At 44.6% G+C, this 24,664-nt stretch overlaps 1 protein-coding gene across 2 annotated transcripts; it reads right to left on the reverse strand.

The window, feature by feature from the left end:
* Positions 1-2,600: 2,600 nt before the first annotated feature.
* sparcl1 (SPARC-like 1) lies at positions 2,601-23,711 on the reverse strand. 2 transcript variants are annotated; one of them, XM_052137606.1, is made up of 11 exons: positions 23,572-23,711; positions 22,547-22,602; positions 21,981-22,046; positions 19,645-20,673; positions 19,059-19,161; positions 18,560-18,681; positions 18,058-18,178; positions 9,153-9,289; positions 8,812-8,960; positions 3,346-3,494; positions 2,601-3,206 (listed from the first exon to the last, which is right to left on the reverse strand). In XM_052137606.1, the coding sequence occupies exons 2-11, from the start codon at positions 22,598-22,600 to the stop codon at positions 3,178-3,180; spliced, it is 1,959 nt and encodes a 652-aa protein (XP_051993566.1). In that variant the 5' UTR covers positions 22,601-22,602; positions 23,572-23,711; the 3' UTR covers positions 2,601-3,177. The 2 variants fall into 2 exon arrangements, with proteins under 2 accessions (XP_051993566.1, XP_051993568.1); XM_052137608.1 differs by lacking the exon at positions 21,981-22,046.
* Between the last annotated feature and the right edge of the window lie 953 nt (positions 23,712-24,664).

Genomic DNA, 24,664 nt, shown 5'->3' on the forward strand with positions numbered 1-24,664 from the left:
GGTAGGGGTCAATCTGGGTAGCGGCCACTGGCATGGTGTCAGCCTGGTTGGCAGCCATTGGACAGGGGACAGGTTGGATGGCAGCTGCAGGACACTGTACAGACTGGTTATTGACCGCAGAGTGATGGATGCAGTCAGACTGAGTGGTGGCTGCTGGTGACTGGACAAACTCGTCGACGACCTCAGGGGACTGCATAGGCTCGTTGATGGCCACAAGGGACTGCGCAGACTCGTCAACAGCCACAGGGGACTGCACAGGCTCGTCAACGGCCACAGGGGACTGCACAGGCTCGTCAACGGCCACAGGGGACTGCACAGGCTCGTCAACGGCCACAGGGGACTGCACAGGCTCGTCAACAGCCACTGAGAACAGGACAGGCTCGTCGACGGCCACAGGGAAATGGACCGACTCATCGATGGCCACGGGGAACTGGACCGGCTCGTTGACGGCCATGTGAAACTGGATCGGCTTGTCAATGGACATGGGGAACTGGACAGTTTCTTCGATGGCCATGAGAACTGGACATTAGTGGCCACCCAGGGAACAGCAGCCAACTCTGACCCCTCCAGGGACAGCAGCCAACTCTGACCCCTCCAGGGGTGCTGCAGCAGACTCTGACCCATCCAGGGGCGCTGCAGCAGAATCAGACCCATCCAGGAGCGCTGCAGCAGACTTGATCCCCGGTCAGCAGTGGGCTCCTCCACATCCAGGCGGTCAGCAGGGGGCTCCTCCGCCTCCTGGCACTTTGCAGAAAAACTCATTACTGCTGGGTCCATGGTTGGTCAGATCGTTATGTCACGGAATGTGTCAGGAATGAGGACCCAAATGCAGGAATTTGTGAAAAATGTATATTTTAATAAACAAAAGAAACAAACTAAACAAAAAACAGGAAAAGATATAAACAGGAACCGACCAGAAACTGTAACACAACAGGAACAAACAAACCAACTCGACAAACTTACAAAATTATCTGACAAATACAAGAGGGAAGATGGCACATTATATAGAGGCAAATGTGCCATCATGAGGAACAGGTGAATGCAACTAACATGACGAGGACTAGACGAGGGAGAGTGATGAGGGTAATGACGAGACGGGGTCAGGTAAGCACAAGGCAGAAAAACACAAAGCTATGTGCTAACACAAGAATACAACAGACATGAGTGTGCATGGTAATGAAGGACCAAACAAAGGCATGTGCACTCACACAAAACACAAAACAGAAGAGCACATAGCAAAAGGACAGAACCCGAAGCCATGTACTCACAAAAGACGAGACATTGAGCATGAGTGTCCGGATCCTGAAACAGCGTACGTATTGGGTGGTGGTATAGCTTAGTGGCTTGGGCAAGAATTAGGCTTGAAAACAATTGCTGAAATTCAACATTTTGAAGAATAGGTACTTGAAGTTAGGGTATATTCATTAGTGGCTTATCCATAACTGCAGATTTCAAGCTCAAACGTATTTGTGCAAAACTAATACCTGTATAGGATGTACCAAAATACATTCTAACAAAGATTTGTACTTTGTGCCTTATAACCTTATCAGGGAAGCTTGTGAACAACAATATCCTTTAACATATTCCCTTCACCCACTATCTTAAGTTATTTTAATTGTATTTTTTTCTGCATTGAGAAAAAACAATACTGTAGTCTGTTAACAGTTAGGCCTGAGGGGAGAAAAAACTCTTTAAAATATCTAACTTTTATTCAAAATCATTAAATATTCACAAAGCTAGATTACAGAGAGGCTTGACATGCGTATGCAAAATCTGTTAATATACTGTTGAAATTATGCAACTATCCTAATCTTTATGGGGGGGTTAGAAATACTAACAGCACTGCTCAAAAGTTAGATGCTTGGAAGTAAATAAAATCATTAAAAATTACATTTATTATTCCAAGGATTCCACTGAAATACAGGCATTAGTTTGCTGCTAAAAAGACAGATTTAATCAATCATGTTTCTGGTGTTTTATTTGTATGCCATAAAATCTGTCTCTCCTGCATTTGTTGAGTGGAATTTTCAGCATTTTTGTTTTATGGGTGTCTGTACAACTCTAATCTAATCCTAACAGACAGCCTATAAAAGAGAAAATAATATGAGTAATATGCTGCTTTTTTATTTTTTTCCTGCTTGCTATATAATCTCATCCTCGAGGGTAATTACTGGAGGACAATGGTGGTTAGAGTGCAGTTTCTCAGTTTTAGGACACACTGAAACTCTTTTATTACAGGATAATTTATTGTTATTTTTTATTTATTTATTTATTTTGTACGTTTGTCATCAGTTTTACATCATTTTTGATACCAAAAAGATATCGCTGTCCATAAATAATAAAAGTACTATCTAATGTATTTTGAAGCAGTCAGTCTGAGCAGAGAAGACACCTGTGATTATTACATTTGATACAGATCTACCCTCAGCCATCACATGGTCATTGAATTGGGATGCACAATGAGTCATGCATTCCTGACAGCAGATGACTATACTTTTTTTACTTTTTTGACAAAATTTTGTGTTTTGATAACAGTGCTCATACCCCACACATTTCTTGTCCTGTCTGCCAACAAAAGTAAACATATAGGAATAGTTTTCACATTTGTTTATTGCGTATAGTTACATTTTACAACTAGTGGAGCATTTCTTCCAAGCACACACTTACAGTAAGCATTGTAATAAAATAAAACTATCAAGGCTTGGAATAGAGGACATAACACTTGTGATGCATATTTAAATGGAACTTTAACAGAGTTGTTAATAAAACCATAATCAGTTTTTATTTTTATCTTTAAATCTCCTGATTTATTCATTACAACTTTTACAGCAACATAATATGCAAATAGGCAAAAAGCACATAAGAGAGTGCCATATTTTTGTAAAAATGTATTTAGTTTTTATTCAATATGTAAACTTTTTCCCCACTGAAATGCATACAAAGATTTTTTAATGGTCATTTGAACATGGTAAATTATCAACTTTAATTGCTGCCCCTGTAATATCTTCTGTAACTATGATATGCTAAACATTTAATGCATAAAAAAAAGGTTTTTAGACATTCTTGATCATTACACATGAAAGAAAACAGTACCAACTCTATTAAACCTCCAGTCATATTTCTTTTAAAGTAAACAGCCATAAACTCAGATATGCTTGTTAAGGCACTTAGTGATGTTTAGAACAGCAAATTGGTATCCATATCCCCTGTAGGAATTAAATATTTGAAATTTCATCAAGGTTTTTCATAAAGTTATATTTATATAATTAAACATACTTAAAGTTTTTTTTTATTTAATCAAATATACAGGTAACTATTTCAGCTGTTAAATATAAGGATTCTTACCTTCCTCGATTCCAAAGCAGCTGCACCACTCCCTGAAAGAGACCTGTTTGTCCTTGTCAGCATCACACTTCTGGAAAAAGACTGAGGTGCAATGCTCCATGGGTACTAGGGGAACGCGCAGAGCAGCCAGCTCGGAGTGAGAAAGGAACCTGTAACAGTTTTCCCAAAAATGAATATCATAGTGGTGAAAAATCCTCCACAATGTTATGATTTAAATTTACAGCTAGAATTAAAGTTTCCATTTGTCTAGATCTCATGAGAACAAAATTGGCTAACACAGGTAGAAAATATATTCTTGTAATGCACATTGGCAGAAAAGACAAATATAGTTGCACCACAATGTTCACGTCAAGTTAATTTGAAAACGCATTTAAAAACACTATAACGACACAGTCCGGGAAATCGGACATGATAAGTCCTGAGACAGAATTGTGCTCAGATTCATGTACATATCTCATCAGTTTTGTTTTGATGGAGAAATAAAAAACAAATTGATAAGCTTTCAGTTTCAGTGTTGGCTTAGTTACTGCACTTTGCCATTGTCGGGCAGTATATGTTTGCTGTTAGATGGCTGTTTTCATTTGAAAGTTTCAATACTTATTTGTTTTGTGGCACTTGCTTTGCTTGTTTGTGACCTGACATAGCTACTTTGATTCAACAAATAGTGTGAGTGGTGGCACTTATTTGGGAAAACTATTTGGAAACAAACTATTTTTGCAATTTCACTTGGTGTTGCTAGTTGAAGAAATTACACATGGCACCTTTAAATCTTTTGTCACATATATGAACCACTGAGTTTGAGCTTGAGTCCAAGGCACTCAAAGCAGGGTTTAAATGTTAATTTATTAAGTCATGGCTGCTGAATTAAAACCACAAACTGACACGCTTCACCAGGGTGTGGAAATGTATTGGTTGGAGGAAATGGTCAAATGGAAATGTCCTGGTTGAAGGAAATGGTATTTAAACCCTTCTTTGAGTGAGAACTCAGACCACCTTTGCCTTCAAAACAGCACCAATTCTCCTAAGTACACCTGAACACAGTTCCCCTTCTGTCACTCGCTCAACGTTGTGTGGAATTAAGTGACACAAGGGGTCTTCCTGGGATGCCAAATGTATCTCTGAACCTGAGAATAGGCCAATATCAAGTTGGCAGACAGAATTTGCATGCCCCGCCCCGGACATACAAGTATAAAGGGAACCGGGGTCAGCGAGTGCCAATCAGAATTTTTCTTTGGAGCCGAACGGTTGTGCAACAGCAAGCTGAGTTCACCACTGTTTCACTCACCTCTGTTGGCAAGAAGCACTACTGTTGGATCTACGGCACGTTTCCAGCTGGTGTTCTCTCTCTGCACGCTGTGCAGTCCACGCCCCTGGGCGCTTCAACAGCGCTTTCATTGCCTGAAAGAGTGTTTCTCCTCCTAAAAAGAGTTTATTTCCTCTAAAAGCGTTTGAGTTCCCACTCATAAAAGAGCAATACACAGCAGGCATTGAACTTCCTTTTCAGGATGCGTCTTTTTAAAGATGTCTTTCCGCCTCTGTGTAGGTCCTGGATGAGGTTGATTTCTCTCCACTTCTGACGGTCATAAAATCTGCCTTGCGTGCCTGGGCTGTGATCACACGCAGGCAGCGTTTTATGAATGGTTCATGTTCTCAGTGCGAGAACATAGCCATGGCAACATTGCGGTAGCGGCTTTCTTTTCTCACGAGAGATCGTTCCTTCTTCCCACGGGATTGAGGATGATCCGGCTGGCAATGAAGGTGATCTGAGGAATGACGACGGGCTCGGTTTCGCCGGGTAAATCCCCACGAACTACCCGCCCCAGGCATTCTCCCTTGAGCCCCCGGAATTGGATGACGATATCGCCACCTTCTGCCACCTTCGGGTCTGCTCGCCCAGTCTGAGGCTGATGCGCAGATGTCCGCTATGCTTTCCCGGGCCGCCGTGAGCACGAGGCTGGACTGGAAAATTCCATCCCCCGCTCACGGCTACTCGATCGGTTCCTCGGGTCAGGGTGCCGCTAATAGCCTGCCCGCCGAGGGCGTCCCCCTGCGGTTAAACAACAGGTAGCTCCGCCTCAACCCGGGCCCAGCTCTCAGCCACAGCGTTGAGCACCTCGCAGGCGGCGTATGCCTCCCGTCTCCAGGACCCCTTCCAGGACCAGGAAAGCTCCGAAGCCCTCCTTACATGGACGAACCAGGCAGTCAGATGTTTGCTCCTGAGCTGGTACCAAGACCAAATTATCCCCGGTGGAGGGCCGGGAGGAGAATCCTTGTTTCATTTGCCGCACCGCCTTCGGGCTGTGGCACCCACATTCTCAATAAAGAGCGTTTTCCTTACTCCCTGGGTCATCCAGCCAGTGCGCGCTGTTCTCACGGCACCCTGGCCCCAAAACTCTACAGTTCCCTCGCCTCCGGCCCCACGACTGCTGGCAGGACAGCACTGACGAGTTCCGAAGATGCTTCTCTAGGACCTCTTCCTCAGTCTCTAACCTGTGCCCTGCCAGATGCACGGAGGTAGGTAAGTGATTTGAGTCTTTTCTCAGCACCCAAGCCTCAAACGCTCTTCTGCTTCCCGACACGCTACCTGCTCACCCCCGCCGTGAAGCCCCGCCCGGGATGTCAAAAGTGATCGTCCCATTAGTACCCCTCGCGTGGAGTTTGGATGCGTGGCTTTCACTTCCCAATCCATCGCACTGGCTGGCCAGTCCATCCAACTCAGCTACACGATTCAGTTCGCCCGGCTCCCGCCTCATTTCAGCATTGTTCGCTCCACTTCCGTGCACAGTGAGAAAGACAGTGCCTTACGAGCAGAGATCACGACCCTGCCCCTCAAGGATGCGATAGAGCCTGTCCCTCCAGCCGAGATGGAGAACGGTTTCTACAGCCCTTACTTCATCGTACCCAAAAAAGCAGCGGGTTGCGACCAATCTTGTATCTACGAGTTCTCAACCGGGCCTTACACAGACTTCCATTCAAAATGCTCATGCAGAAACAGATTCTTACCTGAGTTCGAAAGCTAGATTGGTTCGCGGCGGTAGACATGAAGGATGCGTACTACCACGTCTCCATTCTGCCTGGACACCGACCCTTCTTACGGTTCGTGTTCGACGGCCAGGTGTATCAGTACAAGGTCCTCCCCTTTCGGCCTGTCCCTGTCCCCTCGTGTCTGCACGAAGATCGCAGAGGCAGCTCTTGCCCTGCTAAGGGAAGTGGGCATCTGCATACTCAACTACCTCGACAACTGGCTTATCCTGGCTCACTCTCGAGAGTTACTGTGTGCTCACAGGGACCAGGTGCTCAGGCACCTCAGCCGTCTAGGGCTTAAGGTCAACTGGGAAAAGAGCAACCTCTTCCTGGTTCAGAGCATCTCTTTTCTCGACATGGAGTTAGACTCAGTCTCGATGACAGCGTGTCTCACCAACGAGCGTGCTCAGTCAGTGCTCAGGTACCTCGCTCTCTTCGAGCCCGGCACAGCGGTTCCTCTAAAAAAATTCCAGAGGTTCCTGGGGAATATGGCATCCTCAGCCTTGGCCGTGCCGCTTGGGTTGATGCATATGAGACCGCTTCAGCACTGGCTACAGATTCGAGTCCGAGATGGGCATGGCGCCACGGCACATACCGTGTGACAATCACCCCTTTTTCCGTCAGACTTTCAACCCTTGAACAGACCTCTGCTTTCTGCGGACCGGAGTCCCCTTGCAGCAGGTGTCCAGATGTGTCATGGTGACCACAGACACCCCTTGACAGGGTTGGAGTGCCGTGTGCAATGCATGCAAATTCTGTCTGCCAACTTAACATTGGCCTTTTCTCGGGTTCAGAGGTACGTTTGGCGTCCCAGGAAGACCCCTTGTGTCACTTCATTCGACACAACGTCTCGTTCCTTCCCTCGGGGAACGGAGGTTACAACAGTAACCATGAAGTTATTCTTGGTTGTTGGCAGATAGGATGTTCAAAGCTTATTGCAGAATTAGCCACAGTTCTTCAATCTATTTAGGCATTTGATCTCAATTGCTTCTGTCTTTTCATGAAATCCCAGTCTGACCTGATGTTCAGTGGGGAGCTTTGTGGGGGTCATGCCATCTGTTGCAGGGCTCCCTGTTCTTATATTCGATTCTATTTGCAAAAGGAATGTTTGGGAGTCTAAATGTATATTCCCTAATGACACACTAAAGCTGAAGATATAAATAACTATTTTAAGGCAAATGTTTTTTTTAAACATCGTATGTGTCTAAGACACAGTACTTTATATATTACATAAGCCCTTCTGAGCAGGTTTAAACATGAGCAAAGAACAATATGCATAAAATATTTTTACAAACAGACAAGGGTATTGTAAATGTGGTATGTTTCAAATTGAATCAATAAGTACATTAATCCTAAAACATTTACAAATATGGTGAAAAATGGAATTCTCCATTTAAGCCAGGAAACTGAGTGTAAATCTAAAAATCATTCCCTCTGTAAACGGTTTTTTTTTAGCCTGTCTCCACCTCTTGTATAGTTGTGTGTATTTATATACATATGCGTTTGGATATTTGTTCAAATAAGTTTTTACATTTACAAGTTTTTGTATATGTTTGTGTGAATGAATATATCTTGCATTGTCTTCACCTTTAAAAAATGTTTTTGTTACACAATGTGACATTGTCATGTAACACTAATTAGCCACACCTTATAAAAACCTCAACCAGGAAATTTTCCACACACTGATGAAGGCTTTGTAAGCCGCAATGCGTCGGTTTGTGGTATGTTTTAATCCAGTAACCATGATTTAATAAAGGCTTTTTAAAATGTAATCCCTACTTTGAGTGCCTTGTATTACTAGAGAATAGTCTCAGACAACATGCCCACAAACTGCCCATGGACCATTCAATGACTGTCTGATGTATAGCCTACTGCACAAAAAAATCACTAGCAAAAATCACAAGATCTGATTGACTGGCTGGTTTTATGCATGGTGCACGTCTGCAGTTTACAAGGTACCAGGCTGCTAATGATCACTTTTGAGGTAGAACTAGTTGCGAGTTTGTTAAGTTTGTTACATTGAATCTATGAAAGATATTCAGAGTTGTGTTTGAGGCACTTAGGCTATGTCCAGACTCTTAGTACAAAAACTATTTGTGTACACATCCGCTTGGAATCAAATTATAAGACTGAACAGCAAAAAATCATATGAAATCTGATTTTTACATATCCGTTTCAAGTTACATTCATATATATTACTCTAAACTAGAGTAGAAATGATTTTTCAAGGCTATGAGGATTTGACCATCTATTTCAGATTTACATAATGTGCTGGAAAGTGGGCCAGATTTTATGCTAGATTAGAGTTTGAAGAACATTTGCCAATAAATGTCAAGCGAATCAGGTGGCTTTTCTGAAAGACATTTGGGATTTCCCTTTTCAATTAAACTGAGGGAGGAATATTGCTACAAGAAGAAATTGGTACTGACAAATAGCACCCACCTGTCTGAAGGATGCTGATCCATCTGTGCAAATTGCCAGTGCACTGGATAGATGTACATGTTGTAGTTCTTCTCAAAATCCTGCAGTAGAAGCTCAATGGGGTGATCGCCTCCATGAAGACGCCTCTCACTCTCATAGATCTTCTGAACCTGTTTGCCAAAAGAAAGAAAGAAAGAAAGAAAATAAAAAAATTATACTAATACTCAGCTGTTTTTATTTATTGTCATAATACTTTCATTATGTCATAATACAATCATTGTCAACATTAATTGTCATAAATCCATTATTTGTCTTTATAAGATAAATAAAACATTTATTTGCAGTATCTCTAAGAGACATACCCTTATTCTTTGTTTGGCTGTGAGAAATCCAGGGGACATGGAGTCATGTTCATATAGCTGCAGAAGTACATTCTTCAGCCAATCTCGCATGCGAAGAGGAAACTGGACCAGCTCTGACTCTTGGCACGGAGCAATAACTTCCAGACAAAATAAACAAAAAATAAACATTTGCTCATGTATGTGGACTTTTATGTGATATGTGCATTTTTTATGGAAGATTTTTCAGAGCATTTGCAATATGTTGCTGAAATGTTTTGCAAATGCTTTTGTGACCTTTAAGATTTAGAAAAGTGGTTCTCAACTGGTGGGTGACGAACCAGAAAGGGATTTGTTCTGATTAGATAGTATATAGAAGGGAAAAACAATGCTAAATGCAAATAATACAATTCAGCATTTATAATCATGCATTTAGGGTTGCAAAGTAAAATTATTTTAATTAGTTTTTATGCGTAGTTTTAGGGACTTTTAAAAGGGAGGAGAAAACGTCTAGGTTACGTATGTAACCTCCGTTCCCCGATGGAGGGAACGAGACGTTGTGTCAGAGAAGCGACACTAGGGGTCTCTCTTGAGCGCCGATATTCACCTCTGAACTATGAAAAAAGGCCAATGAGAGTTGGCAACCAGTATTTGCATGTCCCGCCCCCGGACATATGGGTATTTAAGCGGCGCAAATACGGGAGTTCATTCAGGATTTTTCTGAGGAGCCAGAAATGGTCCGGCCACAACAGGGGCTCGGCTCAGCGACGTGGCAGGGGAGACACAATGTCTCGTTCCCTCCATCGGGGAACGGAGGTTACATACGTAACCTAGACGGGGTCCACTTAAAAAGAGCCATGCGCTGAGCCATGTACGTGATCCGCTGATACAGGAGCGAGCAGGTATTCCTACGTGCAGAACGACCAACTGTATCAGGCTGCACGTACCCTTCCCCAATGCCCCATTTAAGCCATCAGGATTCCTTATCGTTACCCTGGAGGGGGGAACAAGGTGACGGCCGCCAACATGGGAACGGGCCAGCCTGGCTGGGCCTCTTTTCTCTCTATGTTTCTCACATAGAGCAACTACGGCCGGGGCCCTTACACGCATTGAGGGAAGGGGGTCTTAGCCCTTATTAGGGCGGAGAAGACCCTGCGGAGGCCACACCTACCCGGGAGGGGAGGCAAATTTTGAGTGGCAAATACATCGCATGGCCTATAATTAGGTCTTATGCAGAACAGTAGTGCGGTAGTAGATCCAGCCTCGCAGAGGGGGGAAGCATACAGCACGGCACCCGAGGCAGCTGTAACTGCCTAAGGAAAACACGGAGTCAACTCTCGTGAGGGGACAGAACCGTGGTTTTACACACAGGGGGAGTCCGAACAGGAGGCCTTACCTGTGGGGCACCTATACCAGTACAGGGTAGCTAGTGGTACCCGCAGTGGTTTGGGTCGGCGAGTTCCTCCACGAGAACTGCGACCCACGAGGGCTAGGGAGGAGTCAACCAGTGTCCCAAACCTGGGATCTCCTGGGAAAGAAGGCGCACTGTTTCCCTGGTTAGGGGAAGGGCGCTGGGTGCAAGCGATTCACCCGGTCAGATCGTGGACGTGCCACCGAAGTTCTATGGGCTCGGTACCTGAGAGAACACGGGACGATACTGACTCAACTCGAGATTGTAGAATCTCGCAAAAGTGTTAGGTGTTGCCCAGCCCTGCTTCTCTACAAATGTCTGCTAGGGCAATGCCCCTAGCCAGTGCCCACGAGGACGCAACGCTCCTGGTGGAGTGGGCTCGGACCCGCAAAGGGGGGGGCACAGCCTGGGTGTGATAAGCCAGGGAAATGGCGTCGACAACCCAGTGGGCGAGTCTCTGCTTGGAGACAGCATTCCCTTTCTGCTGTCCCCCAAAGCAGACGAAGAGCTGCTCAGAGTGTCTGGTGCTCTGTGTGCGGTCCAGGTAAATACGTAAGGCACGTACTGGACACAGCAGTGAAAGGGCTGGGTCTGCCTCCTCCCGGGGCAGCGCTTGCAGGTTCACCACCTGATCCCTGAAGGGTGTGGTAGGAACCTTGGGCATGTAGCCCAGTCACGGTCTTAGGATCACGAAAGTGTCCGCCGGACCAAACTCCAGGCAAGCGTCGCTAACAGAGAACGCATGCAGGTCCCCGACCTTCTTGATGGAAGCGAGCGCGATCAGCAGGGCGGTCTTGAGAGAGAGGGCCCTAAGTCCAACTAAGTCAAGCGGCTCGAAGGGGGGTCTCCGGAGTCCCATAAGGACGACCGAGAGATCCCAGGAGGGAAACAGGTTAGGCCGGGTGACGATTAAGTCGTGCTTACCAAGAGACTTACCGTCTACCGTGTCGTGGTGGGCCACGATAGTGGCAACATACACCTTGAGGGTGGAGGGGGACAGCCTCCTCTCCAGCCTGTCCTGAAGAAACACGAGCACTGACCTAACTGCGCACTTCTGCGGGTCTTCGGCTCAGGAAGAACACCAGTCCGCGAACAGACGCCACTTCAGGGTGTAAAGATGCCTGGTCGAAGGGGCTCTGGCTTGGTTAATAGTGTCTATGACGGCCGAAGGTAGGCCGGCTAGATCCTCCGCGTCCCATCCAGGGACCAGACGTGGAGATTCCAGAGGTCTGGATGCGGATGCCAGAGCGTGCCCCGTCCCTGAGAAAGAAGGTCCTTCCTCAGGTGAATTCGCCAGGGAGGGGCTGTCATGAGGAGCGTGAGATCCGAAAACCACGTCCGGTTGGGCCAGTAGGGGGCCACCAGAGTGACTTGCTGCTTGTCCTCCCTGACCTTGCATAGCACCTGTGCAAGAAGGCTCACTGGGGAAAAGCGTACTTAGCGCAGCCCCGCGGGCCAGCTGTGCGCCAGAGCATCTGTCCCAAGGGGAGCCTCTGTGAGGGCATACCAGAGCGGACAGTGGGAGGTTTCCTGGGAGGCAAACAGGTCTACCTGGGCCTTGCCGAACCTGTCCCAAATCAGCTGGACCGATTGGGGGTGGAGCCTCCACTCTCCGCTGGGCAAGTTTTGTCTTGACAGCGCGTCCGCTATCACATTGAGGTTGCCGGGGATGTGAGTGGCACGCAGTGACTCCAGTCGCTGCTGACTCCAAAGGAGGAGACGACGGGCGAGCTGTGACGTGGAGGGAGCGTACTCCGCCTTGGCGGTTTATGTAGGCCACCACCGTGGTGCTGTCTGTCCTGACTAGGACGTGCTTGCCACGAATCAATGGAAGAAATTTCTTCAGGGCAAGAAAAACGGCCAGCAGCTCTAGGCAGTTGATGTGCCAGCGCAGCGGGCCTCGGTTCCACCGGCCTGCGGCTGCGCGCCCGTTGCACACGGTGCCCCAACCCAATTTGGAGACGTCGGTTGTAACCAGAACGCGACGGGACACCTGCTGCAAGGGTACTCCTGCCCGTAGAAAGCAGAGGTCTGTCCAGGGTTTGAAGGTTTGGCAGCAGGCAGGGGTAACTTCCACGGCGTGCGTGCCGTGGCACCATGCTGGTCTCGGGACTCGAGTCTGGAGCCAATGCTGAAGTGGTCTCATATGCATCAACCCCAGTGGCGCGGCCGCCGCGGAGGATGCCATATGCCCCAGGAGCCGTTGGAAACGTTTCAAAGGGACCACGGTGCCTGGTTCGAAAGAAGCGAGGCATTCCAGCACTGATTGAGCACGCTCATTGGAGAGACGTGCTGTCATTGAGACTGAGTCTAACTCCAAACCGAGAAAAGAGATGCTCTGGACCGGGGTGAGCTTGCTCTTTTCCCAGTTGACCTGAAACCCTAAACAGCCGAGGTGCTCGAGCACCTGTCTCTGTGTGCGCATAGTAATTCCTGCGAGGAGGCCAAAATGAGCCAATCGTCAAGGTAATTGAGTATGCGTATGCCCGCTCCTCGTAGCGGGGCAAGAGCCGCCTCTGCGACCTTCGTGAAGACGCGAGGGGACAGAGACAGGCCGAAGGGGAGGACCATGTACTGATACGCCTGGCCGTCGAACGCGAACCGTAGAAAGGGTCGATGTCGAGGGCGAATTGAGACGTGGAAGTACGCGTCCTTCAGGTCTACCGCTGCGAAACAATCTAGATGCCGGACGCCAGATAAAATTTGTTTCTGGGTAAGCATTTTGAACGGGAGTTTGGACAAGGTCCGATTGAAAACTCGCAGGTCCAAGATCGGTCGTATGCCGCCGCCTTTCTTGGGTACAACGAAGTAAGGGCTGTAGAAACCCTTCTTCGTTTCGGTCGGAGGGACAGGTTCTATCGCGTCCTTGATTAGAAGGGAGGCGATTTCCTCGCGCAGGGAGTGGGCATGTTCGCCGTGCACTGCGGAGGAACGAACGCCCACGAAGGGGGGCGGAGACCTGGCAAACTGAATTGCGTAACCGAGTCGGATGGTCCGGTGCAGCCACCGTGATGAGCTGGGCAGTGAAAGCCATGCCTCTAAGCTCCGTGCTAGGGGCACCAAGGGGACGAGTATTTTGGACGTACCCGGCGGGGCTTCGCAGCGGTGCAGAACAGGTAATGTGGCGTTGGGAGGCGCTGTGGCGTCCCGAGGCTCTGGTGCTGAGAATAAACTCAAAGCACTTACCTTGTTCCGCGCACCCGGCAGGGGGCAGGTTCGTGACTGAGGAGGAGGTCTGATGCTGGCGTCCTCTGGACTCGTCTGAACCGGCCGGCCGGGGAACAGTCGTGGGGCTGAGGGCTGGAGCACCGCATCCTGGGCGCCGAGACTGTTGAGGTCTGAAAGCACAGTGCCGTGAGAACGGCATTTGCGGGCCATGTGACCCAGAGGTAAAGGAAATAGCTCTTATATTGAGAATTTGGGTACCGGCAAATGAAAAAACAAAAGATTCTCCTCCCGGCCCTCCACCGGGGGTGGTGCGACGAGTGCAGAGGGGTGCTCTCCACGAAGACATCAGGTCATCATGCACCTCCGGGAAGAAAGGAACCGGGGGGGGCGAGGCTGTGAGCGGCGCCCCACGCCCAAGAACCAATCGTCCAGCCGTGATGGCTGTGGGGAGGATGGAGGGTTCCAATCCAGGCCCACGCTGTTGGCTGCCCGGGAAAGCATATCGGACATCTGTGCGTCGGCCTCCTCCTGGGCGTGCAAGCCCGAAGGCGGCAGCCCAGAGGAGCCCTCAGCATCAGAGCCCACGCCCTCCGATGTCACGGCAAACTCATCTGCTTCCATCGCAAGAGGGTAGGCAGACTGGCTGTGAGGCGAGTCGCCGCCACCTCGAGCGGGGACGGGAGTCAACGAGCGTGCCGGGCGCGGGTGGTCCGAGGGGGCGTATCCGGCAGAGCTGCACCCGCTGCCATCCCCGAATCGCCTCCATCGCCAGCCGCATCGTCCTCAATCCCGTGGGAAGAAGGAGCGACGCGGGGGGCGGCTGGAGTGGCTTGCTTACGGTTGTAAGCAAGCTGCGACCGCAACGTTGTAATGGTCATGTTCTCGCAATGAGAACATGAACCATCCACAAACACAGCCTCAGTGTGATCACTGCCCAGACACACGAGACAACGCCTGTGGCCGTCGGAAGCGGAGAGTACTCTACAGCATCCAGGAACAACACAGGGGCAGAAAGGCATCTTTATAAAGACGCGTCCTTAAAAGGACGTTCAACGCCGCTGTGTTTTTTGCTCTTTTAGAGGAAATTACTCTTTTAAATAAAATCACTCTTTTATGAATGAAAGAACTCGTGAGAGATCTTTCTTATCTGCAACTGTCGATGCGCTCAGGGGCAGGAAGTGCACAGCCGTGCAAACAGGAGAAAGCCGCTGTTGTGCGCTGTAGAATCCAACAGCATGCAGCAGAGGGTAGCAGGAACTCGGTGTGTAAAACGCAGCAGTCTGCAAACACGACCATCGGCTCCAAAGAAATTTTCTGAATGAACTCCCGTATTTGCGCCGCTTAAATACCCGTATGTCCGGGGCGGGACATGCAAATACTGGTTGCCAACTCTCATTGGCCTTTTTTCATAGTTCAGAGGTGAATATCGGCGCTCAAGAGAGACCCCTAGTGTCGCTTCTCTGACACAACGTGGAGAGAGCGACAGAAGGGGAACAGTTGACATATTCTGTTGTTAATGTCAAAAGCTGCACATCCAATGAAACTCTACAGTATTTGGCTGCAAATTCATCTTGTAGAAGCTAGCCAAATTAGACAGCTGCCATTGTGGACAGGTTGCATGACATGCTGTCATGCTTGAAAAGCATGATCAAAACTATGCAAGGGAAAAAAGACCTAGCCTAGATTAAATACGGCTTTGTTTGCAACATGGATAAAAATATACAATTTTGTTCTGAACTTTATGTGTTTTATTATTGACTTGATACATATAATTAATAAATAATAATGCATGTCCATATTTGATTTTAAGGACATTTTTGTTTAATTTGCAAATGTTTAATGTACTTGAAGGAAAACTAAGGGTGTGTCTCAATTAGCTCCATAGCTCCCTATGTCGTGAATTAGTATAACGTGAACACGAATTCGGGCACAGGCAAGGGTGTTCATCCACTGAACATTGGGACACTTATGACTCAATCACACATTAATAAGGTTGTGCATTGAAGCGCAGCTGTTATTAATCAACATTGCTGTATAAATAACACTATCGTTCATTGTCGTTGAAGATATTCAAATGTACAGTGTTATTAAAAAAAAATAAAAAATATTTATTTTAAACCTTCATTTAACAACTCAAATATGTATTGTTCCCTTTACAAAAAGCTTCACTACGATGCTGCGCTGCTAATCGCTACGGGGAACAACTCTAGCTGTGAACCGAGCTGAAATAGTGTGTGTAACACGTCAATGAACACTGACCGGAATTTATAGCCTCGGCTGATGTAATCATTAGATGCACCTGCGGCCAGGCTATAAATGGATACGTCACCAGGTGTCGTCAGAAACTCTTTTTTCAGAGCGATTCTGTTTCTGTGCGTTTCACAAACCCTGTCAAAACTTTCTTTCCTCTGTTAGAAGTTAGAATCATTTAGGCAGTGTGCAGTGAACGTTGTTCTCTTATTCTCTTCTGTTTAGAAAATATTATATATATATAAAAAAAAAAAATAATAAAAAAAAGAGAGAATGACTGAAAGCCGCAAACGGTGCGTGTTCCCCTCTTATCGCTCTATAGCTGAAGACGACACACATCAGTTTTTGCTGTTTGTTTGGGGGTAAGAGCACACGGCTCTCGCGTTGCAGCAGGGCGGGTGCGAGCACTGCGATTTGCTTTAACAGGCAGAGTGCGTCGTGCTCGCCTCGCTTGCTTCCGGGAGTCAGCACTCACGAAAAAAAAAAAAGATCGTTCGTGGGGCTCTTGCATGGATTTGGCTGAGGAGCAAGAGACGGGTTGTTCCCTTTCTCTCACTTTCTCCCCAAACCCAGCTGGTCCTTCACATGATCTCGAAGCGCGTTCCGACGCTTCTTCGGATCATGAGGTGGATCGCGATTCTCTTCCCGCCTCCGAGCTTTCCGTCCGTGATAGAAAATCTACGGAGGAATTGCTCGATGTTGTTACTCGTGCGGTTGCCAGATTGGACTGGTCATGTGAAAAAGAGACCCCCAAACGCTCCAAATTAGGGGATAGATTTTATCTTCCAGTCTAAGAAAGGGAACGCCTCATGGGTCCCTTCCCTTCTTTGATAACCTCCATGAAGAGCTTTTTCACTCATAGAGAACCCCTAAAAAAAAAATATATATATATATATATATATTTTATATATATATATCACATACCCTCGACGTCATTATAGTCGACTATCGTGGGTGCTGAGGCACGGGCGGCGTGGGTATTGCGTTCCCCGTAGCGCTTAGCAGCGCAGCATCGTAGTGAAGCTTTTTGTAAAGGGAACGTCTCGGGTTACATGTGTAACCCTTGTTCCCTGAAAAAAGCGGAACGAGATGCTGCGCTGCTTTGCCGCACTGGGACATCCCAGGACTGCTCTTCAAAAAGAAGTATCTGACAACACCTGGTGACGTATCCATTTATAGCCTGGCCGCAGGTGCATCTAATGATTACATCAGCCGAGGCTATAAATTCCGGTCAATGTTCATTGACGTGTTACACACACTATTTCAGCTCGGTTCACAGCTAGAGTTGTTCCCCGTAGCGCTTAGCAGCGCAGCATCTCGTTCTGCTTTTTTCAGGGAACAAGGGTTACACATGTAACCCGAGACGTTTCCCTTCCATTGTAATTATGAATTACAAACAACATCTCTTTTTAAGAGAAAATAAGGCTTGGACTTCGTAATTTTACACTTGTGCTCGTAATTTAACTACTTGAGAGACTTCAGAAGACATGACGACATTTCCGGTAAGGGAATATAGCGAGCAATGATGCTCCCTGGTTTTTACGGTGCATTGTGGGATTTTTTTAGGTAGCAAACGTTTCAGTGCAGTGGAAAGATTTTGTGACTGAGACCAAGAACCAGAACCAGCCGACTCCCTGATCAGTGCCCTGACTACTGAACTATAAAGCTGATTGAGACTCACCCTATTGAGAACCACTGATTTCGAATGTATGTGAATACATCCAATAAAGATATTTGTCTGTTATCAGATATTGTTACACAAATATGATGTTTAAAATAGCACGCAACGCTTTCCAGGGGACACACTTTCACAGACATTTAGCAATGCACTTGTTCTTACAAGGGTTGCTAAAAGTTTTATCCACGTTGGCATCATGACTAACTAAATATGGCCTCTCGTATGCTGATTTTAAAATAAGCGTGTTAGACGTGTGTAGCACGGAGGAGGGCGTGGCCGGGCTGGGCTGGAATGATGCATGCCCGGACCCCAATCAGCCTCGAACTGCCATCCCCGGTTGCCTATATCACTCGCATGCCTCATCAGGCTGAATCAGGTCTGGGCTTGCGTCATTCTCCCGGCCCGGAAAAAAAATTTCTTACATTTGCAGGATCCAGTGTAGTCCAGGTGAAGTCTCTGGCCCTTTTTGGTACCCTCAAGGCTACACTTGGTGGCAAAGAGCTGACAGGATGTGTCATATGTCTTATTGTCAGTTCCGCACACCTGCAATGAAAAAGTCACAATACTAAAAGGCTATTTTTAGAGGATTGCTTTATTCAGTACAGTTAATCATACTATCATTATCTATTAATTAAAGGATTGATCATTAACAAATACAACTTTTTCTAACAACTCTTCTGGGCTTGCAACAATACCTCTAATTGAGTTTATGGCACATTACCAGTTCCAATTTAGCCTATAGGTACTTTGAAGTTCTGAATGACCAGACACAACTGTAGAAGTTACAAGAATTTCCCTGTTTTGAGGGGGCTCTTCCTGTTCATTTTTAAAAAGGTTTGTTCAAAGGATTTTAAATCAGTACCAGAGGAAATGAAAGTAGTTTTATTGTTATCAGTAAAGTGTAGCTTCAGTGACAATACTTACATGGTCATACACATTTAAACTGGGAGGACATGCTGACGGCTCCTGACAAACACAGCTTGGCTTGTTCTCGTTGTTCATTTTGCATGTTTTGCCTCTTTTACAATGAAAGTTCTCACAGGGGTCTGGATAAAACAGTGACAGAATGTGCTTGTTGGGATAAACTGTCATATACTTTCCAACTAACTACAGATACTCAGGCATTTTACTGTAAGTACTGTATCTTCAATTCATACATCCATAACTTACTGCTTTAAAGGGCTATAAAAGATAAATATATTAAAGGTTACATCCTATTTACCACCCCAGTAACCACCCTGTTAAAACTGCCAACATTCTTTTGGCTCTGTTGGTTTGGATAGTGCATAAACCAGGGACTACGGTTCTCATTGACTTCTTAAGCCGGGTTGGTTTAACAGTCTATGGTAAAGAAAAACTCTGCTCAGCAGATTCCTAATAAGAACTCGGGGCAGTGGAGACACAGCGCTAAAATAACACTCACCGGCTGGCACCTCCTGTCCGCTGGGTCGATGAGTGGGTCTTATGTCAGGGTAAAGATCCATTGTGGCCCTGATTTGTACTGGATTCATCCCCACCAAACGAGCCTGTAAAGAGGCAAAACCAACACTTCTCTTTCTTTGCTGATGAGTTATTTTCTGTTGATTCCTGATACACTCTGAAATTATACTTCTATTCAATTTTAAATAACTTGCATTATTATTTTACATTATTTTTTTACTTTCAATTTCAGAGTATTTATGTTTAAATCCCCTAGAGCTGAAAACGAATTATTCATTTGAATGCTTTTATTCTAAACCAATTCAAATCTATATTGTATAAACTACTTTAAACTACTATTACCTGTACAAATCTTACAGTCTGGTTGTGTTTATCAAGAACAATTGCACTCATTTTATTAGGGCCCTTATTACCATAGACATTCAGGGTGACTTGTACCAACCAGTTTGGGCTTTTCAATGCTGGATTCTTTAATTCCTCAATCCTGAATATATTGCTCTAGACTTTTCTAAATAGCTTTTACAATTATAACAATTATAACAAAATGTATGTGTGATGCACTTTCGTACCCATTTTCCATTCTTCCTTTTGGGATTCAGTGCCGTGTTTTCAGTGGGCTCAACTACTTTCTCTGGATCTCTTCTCTGAACATGTTCCTCAGTTACTTCTATTGCACTAGCCTGGTCACTCTGCATCTTTTCCATCTGCTGGTTCTTTCGCTGCTTTTTTGCTTTGTCCTTTTCAAGGCTTGTCCTCTTAGTCTTCTGTTTCTTCTCTATCTTTGCCTTATCACCACTAGAAATAATAGCAGTCTCAGATTCAATGCTGTTCTTCCCATCCTGTAGATCATTCTTCTCCTTTTCAATGGGTTTGTTCTCACTCACATTGTTTTCGTCATTTTCAGAGTCTTGAAGTGGCTCTTTCAGCTCATCTTGGTATTGTTGTTTTTCTGCAGGCACTTCCTGCTCAGACCATTTCTCATCTGGAATGTCTTCTTTGGAGTCCTCAGAGTCATTGTTGGATTGCTGAAAATAATAATCCTCCATGGCTGTTGGGACCACTTCTACTGTTTCTTCCACCTCTTTCTCCAGAGTGTTGGTGGTTGAAGCTTTAGCTTCCTTCAGTTTGATAGGCAGTGGCTTTGAGGCATCACGGTCAGCAGCATAGTCCACGAACATTGGTATCTCTGCCTCAGTACTGCTTTCAGTCTCCATTCTATCCTCTTCCTTGTTCTCACCTTCACTCTTCTCTGATCCATCTCCTTTCTCAAAATTGGACACTTTATCTTCCTTATCCTCCTTTGTCTCCTTCACAACTTTCTTCTCTTCTATTTTTTCATTTTCCTCCTCCTCAACAGGTTCCTCTGCCTGCTCAGAGTCCTGCAGGAGTTGAGTCAGTGCCGCTTCACTCAGGAGCACAGGGGTATTCTTCTCACCTCCCTCTGAGTCTTCTACAACTTCCACCCCTGTTTTCTTGAGCTCCACACGACTCTCATTCTCATCACTTGTGTACTCCTCATCCTCTGGGTCCTGAGTGCTGGACTCGAAAGGCAGAAACGTTGGCAGAACCTCATCTTTACTCTTGTGAAGCTTCACTGACTTGTGTTTAGAGAAAATAATTGTGAGATGTACTTCTTAATTTTAATTAAAAAGTTTGAGAACTGATTTACACTCTTGAGACATCTCAGAAAATGTCATATTGTAACATTCCTTGGATCACTTGATTAAGTCATTTGTAATTATAGCCTGATCTCATTACTATTCATAAGTTATTCGTACGTCACATTTAAACCAGTGGGGATTTCTTTAAGACTGCAAGGGAAGCTCAGCTTTCCCTATAATGTCAAAAAAAATAATGGTCAAATATGTACTATTGTGTAAACAATTTATTGACTAAAAATGCGTTAGAACACGTTCATCTCGAAGACGAGTTCGTTCAGAATCAGCTACATTAAATATAGCAGGTCGGCTGACTCGATTTACTTCTCATACATTCCCGTAGCGTCAGTGCATTTCCCTGTTGAAGCCGAGCGTCCATTGACTTCAACGGGGCTGCTCTGAACAGTTTTTTTCAGTGCTCAGAAAATAGACGGTCATTGGATAAATGCTGCGATTATGTCCCGCCCACGGACGCTCAGCGTCTCTGGGGGTGAATGAGGAGTGGGCTGGCCCAGACTCCGGGCTTCCGCGTGATGATTGGAGGATCTGTCGAAAGACTGCATCTCCTTTTGATTGACAGCGAATCTGTACAATAAGAAGTCACTGAAGCTATTTCGCGCTCAGTCCCATCGCGGATTTCTCAAGTGTAGTCGAAAGACAAACTGCTGCAACCTATTTCTTTATATTTGTTTTTCGAAATTGCTAGTCAATTTGCATAATACATTTCACACAATTATACACCACATTCCTTGTTTCAGTTTTACCAAGTTTAATAATTTTGTTTTAGAGCGTTCGTTCGTTCGTTCTTTCGTTCGTTCGTTCGTTCGTTCGTTCATTCGTTCATTCATTCATACAGTAGGCTAGGCTAGCATCGTACGGGTGAAACTGCGCACGATGGCAGACGGTGCTAATATTGTCGACCTGATTTTGGCGAAGCCATTTGAAAGTCTTCCTTACGAGGAAAAAATTAGAATTAAACAGCAGGGCAGATCAACACCTAAGATTGATTTAGTGCAAAAAATAGGGTAAATAAGTTTATAATGTAGGCCGAAAATGAGCTTCCCCTCTTTGAAAGACCAGCAGCCGCCATTGATTTAAACATACATTTTTGGAGGTTTGGACAGATACTGAAATGTTCCATATGGACATTGACAGCATCTAAAACATATTTTTATTATTAATACATTTGTTATTTTTTTTTTTTTTTTTTTTTTGTTCTAGTGTAAACTACAATTTTTAAGAATTACCTGCTCTTCTGGAGACTGGTTGTGTTTGGAGACATGCTGATTTTTTCCATGCAGCATACTTTGTCCCTTGACAAGAATGTTCAAAAGGACAGTGAATCGTTTTTTTAAAAAAAGGACTAAGCTATTAAATTTGACTTTCATCTCACCAGTTCCAGTTCAAAAATAAGTATGATAGCACACTGATTGACATCTATGTTCAAAATGACAACTTCACAACACATGTTGATGTTCACTACTTTTTATTTACACTCTGCAGAATCAACCTCTGTTGAATTAGACGGAAAAAAAATACTGCTTCAGCAGTAGGTCAGTCTTCTCCATTCTGAGCTGCAGTTGGGTCTACTCCATAAAATTACTTTGCTGGTCATGCCTCCTTTCAAACCACTTGTTATCTATGTTTCTTTACCTTTGTTCATTTGAAATATGTTTGCAATATATTTTTGGACTGGGTTTGGATTTCTGGGTTTCTGTTGTTTGACCTGATTTGACTTGATTTTGACATGATGTAATGGCTTGTGATTGTGGCATTACAGAAATGTTGTTGAACATTTGCATATTTTACTTACATTTGCAGCCAGTGCTGAAGCCAAAAGGCCGAACAGAAACAGATATTTCTTCATTTCTAGGAAGAGATCAAAAACAACATTTGTATTTGTTCATTACAACTTTTTTTTTCATTATGAATCAGCAATTTACATATTTTAAACCATTGAATATTACAAGTCTTCTCCATGAAAAGCTCTGAACACCCTCTAACTCCCTGAAGATGCCATCTCCCCATCTCTATTATCACTTTCTAAGAATGCTGCTTTAATGTCCTCCAAGCCATTTGCACTGAGAGTTCAGAGTTCTCCATCTGTATTCTGGACATACTTCTGCCATAACACCCCAGCATAAATCAGCTGCCTCAGCTGTCATGGCAACAGGGCCCGGGAGATGAGCCCCACTCAAAAGTCACATTCAAAGTCCGGAGGGGCAAAGCAAACATCAGAGGCTACCAGACTGGAAAAAGAGTTGACCAAGTACACAATCTTTCTGCCTCCTGCACTGAGATAATATGCCCATTATATTATGTTGATGTGGACAATGACTCTTCTGCTAAGGTGCACATGCATGAAGATATTTCATGACTGAAAATTATAAATAATGACAGTTTATTTTATTCAGGAGATGGTGAAATGTTTGATGTATGACATTTGTATGACTTTTTTTTTTCTTTGTCTGTAATACATTTATGTTTAAAAATAACATGCAAATAAGCCAAGGTATACAAATTAAAGAAGCATAATACAATCTGCAATATCTATCTACACTGCATGTATTAATGGCTGATTATTAATCATAAAAAACTTTCATAAAACAAACAATGTTTAGTTTCAATAGTTTCTGTTCTTGATGGACATTCTAATTTCCATTAAATAAAAATAATAAGACAAAAACATAATATGTATCATGGTTTTCTATGATCATTATTATTAGCTTTGCATACAGTTATTATTATGGAATTGATTTAAACAAATCCTTGAGCAATCATCTAATAAATTAAATTAACAGGACATTGGAATAAAAAAAAAAATAGAGAGAGTTTTACCTGAGCTGTAAGTTTACAGATGGAAAGGGGAGGAATCTTTCAATTTCAAGTTGCAGAGAGTAAATGAGAGGTAGTCAGTCAAGGCACCTCTCACTCCCTAATGACCCCTCAACACTGAGATACCCTTCATCTGCAATGGGGCACACAAACAGTAACAACCAACTGAATCTGCAGTCGGGGTGGGGTGGGGTGGGGATCATAGTTATGCAAAGTGACACAAAAACACTGCAGCAATTTTACGTAGCTCAAACATTAACAATTAATATATGTTTGCATTGTATTAAGAATTAAGGATTAAAAAACTAATAAAGACATTATTATTGTCCTTTTCTTCTAATTTGATTTTGAAAATCTGAGCAGACAGGAAATCTTGACATTCATAACTTATAGCAGATATTAAAGGCCACCTCTAGATGGTGCTCACTTCTTATTTTGGCTTTGAATCTTTACCAACCTACCTTGGTATCACATTATTTTCATAATGATTGGTTTGGATTTTTAATTGTTGTACAGTGTTACACTTATGTATGTTTCTGTGCAATAGTGGGTTATCTTATCAAAATATTTCAATATTTTATTTTATTTTTTTCCAGTTAAAATTGTATTGGATTAGATTGTTTCAGACATATAAAAGCTCAAATGCTTGCTCAGTCACATTATACTCCAGAAAACAGCCAGGCATGCTCTTTATCTGTCTAAATTAAAGGGATAATTCACCCAAATATGTAAATTCTGTCATCATTTACTCACCCTCATGCCATCCAGATGTGTATGATTTTCTTTCTTTTGTTGAACGATTTTTAGAAGTATATTTCAGCTCTGTAGGGCTTCACAATGCAAGTGAATGGGTACCAACATTTTAAAGCTCCACAAATCATATAAAAGGCAGCATAAATATAACCCATATGAGTCCAGTGGTTAAAATCATATCTTCCAAAGTGCTATAATAAGTGTGTGTGTGAACATATCAATATTTAAGTACTTTTTTACTATAAAATCTTTACCCTGCCCAGTAGGTGGTGATATGTACAAAGAATTTACCATTCAAAACCCATTCACTTGCATTGTATAGTCCTACAGAAAGAAAGTCGTA

Source organism: Xyrauchen texanus, chromosome 11 (assembly GCF_025860055.1).
Source record: "Xyrauchen texanus isolate HMW12.3.18 chromosome 11, RBS_HiC_50CHRs, whole genome shotgun sequence".
Taxonomy (NCBI): domain Eukaryota; kingdom Metazoa; phylum Chordata; class Actinopteri; order Cypriniformes; family Catostomidae; genus Xyrauchen; species Xyrauchen texanus.